The 12,898-nt window shown below is 44.0% G+C and overlaps 1 protein-coding gene across 6 annotated transcripts in view; it reads left to right on the top strand.

Annotated features, from left to right (window-relative positions):
- Positions 1-4,778, top strand: part of QTRT1 (queuine tRNA-ribosyltransferase catalytic subunit 1) — a 46,159-nt gene extending 41,381 nt beyond the window's left edge. For all 6 annotated transcript variants that reach the window (XR_015732786.1, XM_087888469.1, XM_034437859.3 and 3 more), the window contains one exon: positions 4,311-4,778. Coding sequence is in view for 5 of the 6 variants with exons in the window: in XM_087888469.1 (XP_087744595.1) it covers positions 4,311-4,463 (153 nt within the window). In the remaining variant the exon portion in view is untranslated. The remainder of the gene's footprint in view (positions 1-4,310) is intronic.
- Positions 4,779-12,898: the final 8,120 nt, after the last annotated feature.

Below are 12,898 nucleotides of genomic sequence, written 5' to 3' on the forward strand. Positions count from 1 at the left end.
CATCCTTTCAAGATCGGTAAAATGAGGACCCAGATTGTTGGGAGCAATATGCTGACTCTGTAAATCACTTAGAGAATGCTATAAAGCACTATGAAGTGCTAAGTTGGCTTTTCTATCTTGTACCATAACTTTTATCAAAGTGAACAGAAAGCTTTTTTCTCTTGCTCACTTTTTAAATTCTATATTCTCTCAAGTTCCAGGACATCTGCCTTGGCAATCATAATAAAAATTTTCTTAACTAAATTTTGGAAGTTCAATTTAGTTACGTTTTCTTACTTTTTTCCTTATCTAATCCTTTGTTTATTCTTTTCTATCCTTTGCCAATTATTGTTTACAATGAAAGGGAATGTAAAGTATATTATGCAAAATTTTATCAGTTTATATAATTTATTATGTATATACTGTAATTAGGCTTACACATTATAGTAAGCTGGGATTTGCTTAACTGTGTTAACCCTAGATGGCTGGATTTTTACAACTCACCAAGCCATAAGCCACAGTGTATAAACAATAATAGCTAGATTCATACATGTATATGGAGATTCTCAGTCATCAAGGTCATGGTTGTCCCAAAAGTGCTTTTTTAAAAGGCAACTGGAGTTTCTGGGTTTGTTTGTTTTTTTTGAAGATGTTTTGCTTCTTATCCAAGAAGTTTCTTCAGCTCTGACTGGATGGTGGAGAACCTCCAGGTGACCTTAACAACTCACTAAAAGAATGCAAATGACCAGCTGTCTACAACGAGTATAAATACTTCCATTCCCCACCATCCAGTCAGCTGAAGAAGCTTCTTGGATGAGAGGCAAAACATCTTCAAAGAAAAAACCAGAAAGTCCTGTTGCCTCTTGAAAAAGCATCTTTGGGACATTCATACAACATACAAACTCTGATCCAAACAAATCATATCTATAAGCTAGTATGTGCCTGCTGGTAGAATATAAATCCTTGAGATGAGGTGCCTACCTTATAGTCTCACATTGGATTTTGCCATAATTACCAGACTAGAAACTAGGAGACTCTGAGTTCTAGCCCCGCCTTAGGTATGAAAGTCAGCTGGGTGACCTTGGGCCAGTCACCCTCTCTCAGTCCAATCCACCGCACAATTGCTGTTGTGGGGAAAGTAGGAAGATGGAATATTAGTTATATTCACCACCTTGAGTTATAAAGGGTAAATATAAAGAAATAAAGCATATGCCTTAATAGTGAAAGTATATGAATTGCTCCATGTCAAATGAAATACAGAGTAATTGCTTCCTGCTTTATTCTATATTATGCATTTGTTGTCATGAAAGGGAACATAGGGAGTAATGGTTTCCATCTCCTCTTATAGAAAATAAGGATGACAGAGCTCCCCGTTTTGCTTCTTAATTTCCCCCTGCTTTCCAGGGCAAGTACAAGATTCAGCCTCCAAGCAGATCCAGTTCTACATAACTGATGGGGGAACATCACATCATCTATCTTAATTATATAAACAAAACTGCTGAGACCAAACTGGCTCTATAATAAGACAGGGTCTTATTTTCCCCAAAAATAAGATCCTGTCTTATATTTTTTTTGAACCGTGAAATAAGCGCTTGGCCTTATTGCCATGCGCTCAAAAGCCTGATTGGGCTTATTATCAGGAGATGATTTTGGGGGAAACAGAATAGATATAAGTCAGATGAGTAGGCAGTAAACATACCAGGATGTTTCTTGTTAGAGAAAATGTGCTGTTGAGATGCTTCTTGAGCATTTCTTCTAGATCAGTGATTCTCAGTCTTGCTGGTTGGGGAATTCTGGCAGCTTAAAATTGCCAAGGTAATTATAGAATATGTCTTCTGTTTGCATTCTTCTCCTTCAGAGAAATTGCCCAGTACATGCTGTCTCCCATTTGAGCATAGCACTGGATAACCCAGCATGAGTAGCCAGTAGTAACAGAGAAAGAGATTTCTCTAAAAACTATTGAAGATTTGAAGGATAGAGACTTCAGATTAGGCAATAAGGGCTGTCCATATAAAGCAAATGATTCTTGGAAGCCTTTATCCATGCTCTACAGCAGAGTTCCCCAAACTTTCTGGATCAGCAGCTGGAGGGAAAGGGAGGAGCAGGCACAGTGGTGGGATTCTGCCGGTTCTAGGAGGTTCGGCCAAACCGTTTGTTAAATTGCTGGCTCGACCCACCCCTTGCCCCGCCCCTCCGTACCACTATTTATTGCCAATAAATAGTGGTGGGTGGGGCAAGGCAAGGGGCGGGCGAGCCAGCAATTTAACAAACGGTTCGGTGTTTTTTTGTAATTTATTAGCCTCGCAACACACCAAACCACTTGTTAAATTGCTGGCTCGCCCCGCCCACCACTATTTATTGGCCTCGCTCGCAGTGTTGCACAGCTTGCCTGCAGTTATTCTTTGGCTCCTCCCCAGCCTGCTTTCCTAACTTTGCCTGTGGCAGCCTCCCACTCTGTTCCCAAACACCCACCTTGGATTGCCCCCGACCGCTCCAGCAGCAGAATAGGCAAGTACAGCCAAGTGCTGCCCTCGGGGAAGCGGGGCTGGGAAAGGAGGTCGACCTGCGCCCGCATGGCTGCCGGCCGCGGCCTACCCCCATCCAAGCACCTCGCTAGTGGCTGGCGGCCGTGTGGCTAGCGAGGTGCTTGGATGGGGTGGGCAGCAGCTTTGAGCCGCTGGCTACACCATCCAAGCGGCTCACTGGCCACCCGATCCAAGCGCCTTGCTAGCCATGGTGTGGTGCTTGGATGGGGATAGGTTGCGGTCAGCGGCCGCGTGGCTAGCGAGGCGCTTGGATCAGGTGGCCAGCGAGGCGCTTGGATGGGGTAGCCAGTGGCTGGCGGCCGCTGGCTACCCCATCCAAGTATCTTGGCCTGCCACTGACCCAGAAGGACTGTCCTGCGGCTGCCTCCCACTCGCATGGTGCCAGCCTACCCTACCCCATCCAGTCGCTGAGGGAGACGCACGACTTTTCTCTGCCCCGGAACACTGGCTGCCCAGGCTGCAGCCGATGCTCTGCACTGTAATGGGCTCCAGGAGACACCGTCTGCCCCATTGCAAAGCTCAGTAAGAGCAACCAGAGCCGGCTGCAAGCGCAACCGGGCAGGCGCATGCGCAGTGGGGTGCAAGCTTAAGGTGCCACCTCCAGGCCAAGGGGCGACCCGATGGTGCGGTAGGTGCGCTGCCGCCACCGCCACCACCCGAACAGGAGAGGAGAAAGAGAGATGGAGAGAAAGAGAGATGAAGGAGAGAAAGAGGGGAGAGAAAGAGAGATGAAGGAGAGAAAGGGGGGAGAAAGAGATGGAGAGAAAGAGAGATGGAGAAAAAGAGATGGAGAGAAAGAGAGATGAAAGAGAAAGGGGAGAGAGAGATGAAGGAGAGAAAGGAGGAGAAAGAGAGATGGAGAGAAAGGGGGGGAGAAGGAGAGATGGAGAGAAAGAGGTGAAGGAGAGAAGGGGGGAGAAAGAGATGGAGAGAAAAAGGGGGGGAGAAAGAGACGGAGAGAAAGAGATGAAGGAAAGAAAGAGAGGGGGAGAAAGAAAGAGATGAGAGAGATGAAAGAGACACACAGAGATACCTGTTTAAAAGAAAATACTGGGAGCCACAAAACCTGGGTGGGAGTAAGTGATATGGAATTGGCAATGCCCACCCAGGTTTAAGGTTGTGTTTAAGTGTTTACATGTGTTTAAGGTTGAGTGTTTAAAGTTGCAGACCCCTGACCTACCCCATCCGATCGCTTCACCCTGCAGCCAGCCCTGTAGGCCTGCGCCCGTCTCCCACCTGGGTAGCAGCGGCCTACCTACCCCGGTTGTATCACCTTGCCCTGAACGCCTGCCTCGGACTGGCTCCGACCGCTCCAGCAGGTCATTTTTATTTAATTAATTTAATTAAGAATGCTGCAATGGGCATAAATGATGACCGGTCAAAAGTGCGAGGACCTGTCAGAAATTATTTTTTTCAGCCCTCTGGGTAGTCCCTATGTACATAAGGACTACTCAGAGGGCTGAAAAAGTTATTTTTGACCGGTCCTCACACTTTTGACCAGTCCTTGTACGACTGTCCTCACATTTTACGTTTTGCGCCCTATCTTGTCACTGTGGTGAAGAGAAGTAGTTGTGAAATGACTGACACGGTTGTTAAGAATGCTGGCCAGCCACTCATGCGGCCTGGTGGCCAATAGGCCATGGACCACAGGTTGGGGATCTCTAGTCTCTAAGTTACTTTTTGGTACAGTCTCTAACTTACCTATTGGATTGGTTTATCATTGTTTATTCTTCCCACTCTCAACCTATTTCTTTCTGTATAATACCTATCCTTTTTTTTCTCCAGATGAACCTGATGCATTCAATCCGCAAGAGTATAACTGAGCAAACGTTTCCACAGTTTGTTCAGAATTTCATGAAGACTATGTATGGGAACTCCAGCAGCTATCCCCAATGGGCTATGGAGGCCCTGGCCTCAGTTGGAATTAACCTGGAATAAGAGACATCAAGAAACACTCTGGATCCTAAACTTTCCTTGGGTTTGGTTGCCCTTTCATGGCTTACTCAGACTTGCTTTCCAGAACAATTACTTTGGGTAGTAATAAAACTTGAAAACTTCTTTCCAAGGAGTGGTGGAGAAAAGTTGAGTTCCTTGTCTGGTAATCTATCACAATGGTCTTGTAACAGTAGTCAGAGTTTAAATTAAAGATGTCTAGAAGTTCTTTGGTGTATCTCTTTTCTAGTTCTAGCTGAACTACAAAAGTAGTAGTAGTTCTTGTAGTTGTAAACTTCTCATTAAATTTTCTAAAATTAATTTATCCTGGCTAAATGGTTTGTTTGAATGTGTAAAAGAACCTCAGTCATACTGTTTAAAATTTATAAGCTTAACTTTGCATCATTGACCTTGGGCTGTTGTAAAAGCTTTATTTAATAACAAAGGGAAATATACAAATAGAAGGAAGATAAAAATAAAGAAGAGAGATGAGTACATACTGTATGTAGCAGCATGCCCTGCCCTGATTTTTCTTTTTAGGGTTTTTCCAGGACAATCACTAGTTACATCTATTCTCCTTGTCCCTGATCAACATTCCAGTTTTCTTCTTCCATGGAAGGGGAAAAATATGAGGCTGGCTTTGGTGAACACTGAGACACATAGGTATCATTGTTACAGAAAAAGCAAGGAATTTACATGGAAAAATTGAAGCTTGAAGAGGATTATTGCTGACATCAGACACCAAAAGCAGAATTCTCTGCTAGCATTGCCTCCTGCTTCCTTCTTTTCTCCTCAGAAATGCTGAGTGTATGGTATGCATATTCCTTCACTGAAATTGTTTTCAAGCTGGCTATCAGGTCATGAGCATGATTTGCACATAAGAGCTAGTGTCTTGTCTAAATGTCTTTGGTGCTTTACAGAAAATGGAACCAGAGCTCTGCATCTATACAAAATGAATTTTCAAGGGAAACTGGAATACATTTCTCACATGGATCCAAACGAACAGCCTGATACCACATCAGCTGATTACTACAACTCTGTCTGCTGCTCCAAGAAATTGATTTGTAGCCCATGACATTATGCAGACAGGAGAAAGAACATTTGACTCTTGATTTTATCAAAAAGTCTTGCATTTGCAATCCAGAAAGTGAATTAATATCACCAAAATGGTAGAGCATTGCAAAAGAGCAATGTTTATTATGTTCCATTTGCCATCTTGCCACAACTAGAAATGGCTTTTTACTGCAATAAATCAACATAAAAAATTATTGAATTTTTTATACTATATTTTTATACTAATTACAAAAAAAACAACACACTAATACAAACTAAAAAGTAAAAAAACCTACCGAAAAGAAAAATATAAGAAAATAAGGGGGAAATGTTATAGATTTAATCTTCAATTCAATTCATAGTCTGGGACTGGTAACAGTTCAAGTCCTAACAAAGGACCTCAGAGCTGTTAAGATAACATCTGAATATATAGGCAGGTTCCGAATAAGGTGGTTTTGGCTAAGTTCAAAATTTCTGTGTATCTAGGCAACCCTTTGGGTATTGCTTCAAGGGCTCCTAGTACTATTGGTACAACCATTGATTTCTTCCTCCACAGTCGCTTGTTGCTGCTGTTATTATTCATTGCAAAGTCAGCCAGATGTTCAGACTGGATTTGGCTTTTTTGTCTACCTATCAAGTCCTTACCAAGGACCTAGGATAGGCAGATCTGGATGTTTGATAGTGTTATAGATAGCGTTGCAGAATGAAAGCTGTTCCCAGTAAAGCCAACTTTTGCAATGGACTGATGGCGAATTTGCCACTAACAGTGGTGTTCAAATGGTGCTCCAGTTGTTTTGGGACTGCACCCAAGGCACCTATTACTATCGGTACTACCCTTGCTTGCCTTTGCCACAGTCATTCTATTTTTATTTGTAGGTCTTTATATTTTGTTATCTTCTCCAATTCTTTCTCTTCTATTCTGCTGTCTGCAGGCACTGCCACATCGACTATCCAGACTTTTTTGCTTTCTTAGAGCAAGTTAACATCTTCGTTTTCTATGGGTTTCTCTATTTTATGATCCCACCAGTTCTTGCTTGCACACAAATGATATTTCTTGCGGATCTTCCAATCCACCATACTTTGTCATGACATTGCTTGTATTCAGGGTTTGTGATCATGCACCAGCTTACCAGTAGGTACCATCTATGCAAAGAAGCTGAAGAAACAGTGGACCACCGGTCCATTGTTTCTTCAGCTTTTTTGCATAGATGGCATTTATTGCTGACTTCTCAATTCTGGCTTTCTATGCATTTGTCCTTAAGGCTTGGTGTTGTGCAGCCAAAATTAGCCCTGGATCTCTTTCTTCAACTTTCCTGCTCTTAGCCATTGCCAGGTCCTGTAATCAGCTTTCCCTGCTTTTTTTTTTTTTTTTTAGAATAGAATAGAAATAGAATAAATAATTAGAGTAGAGCAGAGCAGAGCAGAGCTGGAAGGGACATTGGAGGTCTACTTCAGCCCACTGCTCAAACAATACCATTTCAGACAAGTGGCTGCCTAGACTGGGTGTCGGCAACCCACAACTCCAGAGCCGCATGCAGCTTTCACCCCTCTGCTGTGGCTCCCTGTCACCCTGTCACAGCAGAGGGATGAAAGCTGTTGCGGTGGTGGTGGTGGGCAGAGCCTTAATGCATGGCAACAGGATTCCATCTGGTACATTTGTTGTTGTCACCAGCAAAGAGGTCTGGGAAAGAGCAGCAGGGGTAGAACTTGCAGGGTGGGGACCATTCCCCCAAGCCTGGCCTTCCTCCACCCTCGTTGGCGGGGCCAAGAGAAAGAAGGGAGCAGCATGGGGAAGCGCTCCCCTCCGCATGCCGAGCACCGAACACAAAAGCCCAGCAGGAGCGGGGGCGGCTGGCCTGGCAGAAACGCCCCCTTTGGTGAGTCGGATGGTGGAGATGCCTGGCCCAACTCTCACAGCGGGACACTTTGGCACCTCCAATGAGAGCTGCCGCTTTTGAAATATACCGTGCCTTTGAGGAAGCCGGGCAGCAATGGCTGGGGCTGTGGGGGGTAGCAGCAGAGGTGTCAGGGCTGCTTCCCCCTCCTCAGCAAGCTGGGCCTGGAGGAACGCAGAGGGTTGTGGGCCGAATGCTGGAGGGTCAGAAGGTGTGCTCCAACCTTGCCCCAACACGTGTTTCCAGTGCACACTCCTCTGTCCTGAAGTGGGATTGAGTGGGGGGTAGGGGAAAGGGAGCAGGGATAAGGGTAGTGTTGTGGAAATAGGGAATTAAAGAAACATCCCTTTTAGGGCAGACAGAATCAGTTTATTTATTTATTGCAATAAAGGATCAAACCTTGGTATCGCTACCATAAAAATTGAGGTCTGACCGAAGTATGATTTTCAGCTCAAAGCATTTATACAGTTTCAAACAAAGGATTCTGTGAAGTCAGCAATTCATATGGTCATATACATTTGTCATTTTTAATTGACATTTCCTAATTACTGAGTTTGTTACTATCTTTGCAAAACAGTTATAATTCTTCTAAGAAGTTACTGAAGCATAATATGGTCATCTCCTCTCTCCGACCTTAAAATGTAAATCACCTAGACTGTCCTTATCTGTGACAACTGAGAGGCCTTGAAGTAGAAATCCTACTTGAAAGGAATGTGCCTGCCTATGTGCTGGATACAATTACAAGAATTTTCTCTTTTACAATATTAAGAACAAAGAGGGCCCTTCGTGATCATCTAGTTGGACCCGCTTTTACTTTATTTATTACTTTATTTGTTACTTTCCCACCTTACTCCCACATTAGTAGGTGGTCTTCTACAAGGAAAAGCCCAGCTGGCTTTTCTTTCGGTGTGTGATGAGCGGAAGACCCAATGGTCTTGGGTCCATTGCCTGCCCGCTGCTCTCGCAGCACCTTGCGCAGCACAGTAAAAGCACACTTCACAATGGGGGAGACTGTGTCCCCTACTCCTGGAGCCCATTATGATGCAGAGCCACAATGCGACCCTACCCAACTTGCCCCTGGTAACTCTCTCTCTCTCTCCAGCACCAAGGCTGTAAATAGTTGCCCACTGTTTCCTACTGCAGTTGGGCAGCAGTACAGAGACAGATTTGGCTTAATTCGGCTCTGTCTGCTCCCTTCTCTCTACCTTTGCCCAATTTTGCAAGGATTCAGCGGACGCTGCCTTGGTGATTGGGGGTGGGGGGTGTCATCCTGTATTTTGCCTGCCAAGTGTTTTCGTGGGCACCCAGGGACTATATTTTCCAGCCACTTTGGACCAAGTTGCAGGATGCATATGCGTGCTTGAATGAGTGTGCTGCTGTTTAGGATGATGCTTCCCTGAAGTGTGTGCAGCGATCTAAGGCGGCAACATCGTGGTGCTGTGATGTAACAGCCTGACAGTCACTCCTTTTGCAACGCAAGGTTTATTTTTGTATCTTTCCAGAGACAGAGCGTGGCTGAATTTCCTTACAGTTATTCCCTGAGTGTGTGGGTTGGGGAGTGAGGGTGGGGAGTGGAGTTATTTTTTTTAAATAATTTTTATTCAACATTTTTAACCTTTAAAATCACAATTACACTATTAAGCTTTCCGTTATCGGATTTTTTTCTTAATTGCAACTTATCTACAGGCCTTTTTATACATAAAATATGTATATTTTATACATATACATTCTTAATTCATAGTTACGTATTTATATAATATATACAATATTTACATGTCTACTACACTCTAAAAATCTAAAATATTCATTTTTTCCATTTATTATCTTTCCTATATATTCATTATACATGAATTTTAGACTTTTCAAGCCAATTATACCATCTGTTCCACATCTTATAATACATGTTTCCTCTCTGTCCCTTAATTCCATTGTTAATTTTTCCATTTCTGCGTATTCTAGCACCTTTTTTATAATTGTTGCATTTGATGGAGTGTTTTCTTGCTTCCAATTTTGGACAAATGTAATTCTGGCTGCGGTAATTATATGGAGCATGATGTATTGGATTTCTTTGCTTATATTACCTTTTCTTATACCCAAAAGAAATAATTCTGGCTTCATATCAATTTTTTGTTCAATAATTTCCTCCAACCATTTTTTGAATTTTGTCCAATATTCCCTGGCTTTGGGATATGTCCACCACATGTGGTAGTAGATCAGGGGTGAGTTCTAAAATTTTTTACTACTGGTTCTGTGGGCGTGGCTTATTTTGTGGGCGTGGCTTGATGGTCATGTGACAATTCTTTAGGATTTAGCAGAGGTACTGGTCTACCAGGCTTTTAACTGCTTGCAGAGCTGTACCAGTCTACTCATTTGTTTTTGGAGGCACTGGTCTATCTATTAATTTTTGCAGGCACTGGTCTACTCATTTGTTTTTGGAAGCACTGGTCTACCCATTTATTTTTGCAGACACTGGTCTACTCATTTGTTTTTGGAGGCACTGATCTACCCATTTATTTTTGCAGGTACCGGTCTACTCATTTATTTTTGCAGGCACTGGTCTACTCATTTATTTTTGCAGGCACCGGTCTACTCATTTGTTTTCTTTTAACACTGATCAGCTGTAGGGTGGCTTTTTGAAGCCCCGCGGCAAGCGTTTAAACAGTTTTTTTCCCTCTAGCCGATCAGCTGGGACTCAGGAGGCAGCAATAGATTGGGGATGGGGCCAAATAAAAGGTAAGAATAATGCAGGAGGGGCGGGGGGCAGAACCGGTTTGGTGACATCAGATTGTCACCGCTACTGGCTCGGTGGAACCGGGCAAAACCGGGAGGAACCCACCACTGTAGTAGGTCCCTTGTTGGTTACATTTCCAGCAGTTTGGTGGTCTATTGGGAAACATTTTGGCCAATCTGGCCGGGGGTAAGTGCCATCTATAAAACATTTTGTAAATATTCTCCTAGTATGCGGCCGACATTGTCATTTTATATTTTTTTCCCATAATTTTTCCCAATGCTCCAATTCAATATTATACCCATATTTTTAGCCCAAATTATCATTATGTCAGATCCCTAAAAGTGATACTGCCATTCGGTCGGAGGAGGGGGAACACTTGGATTCGATTCCTTAGCATTGCCTGTGTCAACAGATACTTTACAACCTATATCCTGGTGCCAAAGAGCCCTGAGATCTCTGAAGGAATTTTTATGATAGCCATGTGGGTTATCTCACTTTAAAGTATAATGGTGGGAATGCATGTTGGCAGATCGCAAAGCACGCGACCGCATTAAGGTGGTGAAGCAGGGGCGACAGCCAATAGCATAGTATACTGAAGAATTCCGGGACCTCACGTGTCGTGTGCACTGGCCGGAAGATATTTTGGTGAGCTGTTTCAAGGACGGACTGAGTGATGATATATACAATGCCTGCATGGCCCGAGGGGCACCAAATGACCTACATGAATGGTATGTCACCGCCGAAGAAGCTGAGATCGTTATGGCCAGAAACCAGTATCGAGCAGGGTGATCATGGAAGAAATCCCCGCCCCAATGGAAGCAATGGCCCCCCAAACCACAAACTGCATTCTCTCCGAGATCTTCTGCCTGTTTCAAGTGTGGAAAAGAAGGGCACCAAGCTGCAGAGTGTCATTCGCAAAAACCCGCCCAGAACCACCCACCGGGGGAGGACCCTGCAAAACCAGGTCGGCGTGGGAAAGAGACTGCCCTGAGGAGCAGGCAGACTACAGAAGTTCCATCCCCTCCCCTCTTTGGGGAGGAAACCCTGGCATCTGAACAGGAGGAATCACACTCATTCGGAAGCGATCCAGATGATGAACCACTGGTAAGCAAACCAATTAAACCGCTTACCCTCCCCTTAAGACTATTTATCCCAAATCAGGACAGGGAGATAAGTATCTCCACCCAAGTGGATTCAGGGTGCACCTGTTGTTTGATCAGCCCAACCTTAGTAGGGAAGTTAGGGATTAACGTAAGAAAGCTGAAAACCCCCATTGCTTTCTGCCAACTAGATGGGTCAATAGCAGGAGGGGAGCCAGCTTCTTTTGCCACTGAGTCTCTACATATAGGCATTAGAAGCCATGAGGAAATGCTTACATTTATAGTGGCACCTGGCAAGGAATGGACATTAGTTCTGGGCCTTGCATGGCTGAAAAAATGGAACCCAAGAATCAATTGGAAACAAGGCATCATAAAATTCCAGAAGAATGTGACTTTTGCTGAGAATCCACATAAAGGACTTGAGGGGGCAGAGAATCGAGAAACAGCCATGCTGGGTCACGCCATACCAACTGAGGGCATATCCATAGAATACAAGGATTTAGCTGAGGTTTTTAGCGAAAAAGCCTCAGATGAGCTCCCCCCCACCGCGCCACTGACTGTGCAATAGAAATCTTACCCGGCGTGAAACTCCCTAAACCCAAAATGTACAGCATGTCACCGAGGGAATTGGAAGAGCTGAGAACATTTATTGAGAAAAACCTAGCAAGGGGTTTCATCGAGCCAGCTCGATGAAAATCACAGCTCCAGTGCTTTTTAAAAAGAAAAAAGATGGCTCTAAATGTTTCTGCATTGATTTTCGTACCCTGAATGCTATCAGTTTAGAGAACACGTATCCCCTCCCCCTTATGTTAGCACACCTTGTTAAAGGGAAAATTTTTTCAAAGCTGGACTTAAGGGAGGCTTACTATTGTGTCAGAATTAAGGAGGGGGATGAGTGGAAAACAGCATTTAACACCCCTCTTGGCTGCTACCAATTCAAGGTGCTTCCCTTTGGGTTGCAAGGAGCCCCTGCGGTGTTTATGCAGTTAATAAATGAAGTACTGCATCAGCATTTATATAAGGGGGTCCTGGTCTATTTGGACAACATTTTAATCTATATCGAGACCAAAGCAGAATATGTAAAACTAGTCAGGGCAGTTTTAAACAAACTCCGCTCTGCCAAACATTATACTAAACTTTCCAAATGTGAATTCCACCAAGAGAAGATTGACTATTTGGGGTACCGCATTTCACACCAGGGGGTTGAGATGGATCCTCTAAAAATGCAGGCTGTACTTGATTGGAACCCTCCATGCACGTGTAAACAGTTACAGAGCTTCCTGGGTTTTGCCAACTTTTATCCTCGCTTTTGCTCAGATTGCCCTCCCCATTACCAAGCTCTTAAAAACGAAGGGGGAGGACAATCCTAAACCAAAGCAGCCATTGAACTGGACTATGGAATGCTAGGTGGCATTTGAAAAACTTAAACGGCTGTTCTCGGCAGAACCAATTCTAAAATTCTAAAGTCTCCAGACACGGAGAAACCATTTGTCATACAAGCATATGCCAGGGATGTGGCAATAGGAGCGGTCCTGCTTCAGAAGAATGAGCAAGACCAACTACAACCATACGCTTACACATCCAAAAAGTTGAATGAGACTGAGCAAAGGTGGGCCATTTGGGAGAAAGAGGCTTATGCAGTTCGTTGGGCATTGTTAACCT

The sequence above is a fragment of the Pantherophis guttatus genome, chromosome 2 (genome assembly GCF_059756535.1).
Source record: "Pantherophis guttatus breed Tessera chromosome 2, ASM5975653v1, whole genome shotgun sequence".
NCBI classification, from domain to species: domain Eukaryota; kingdom Metazoa; phylum Chordata; class Lepidosauria; order Squamata; family Colubridae; genus Pantherophis; species Pantherophis guttatus.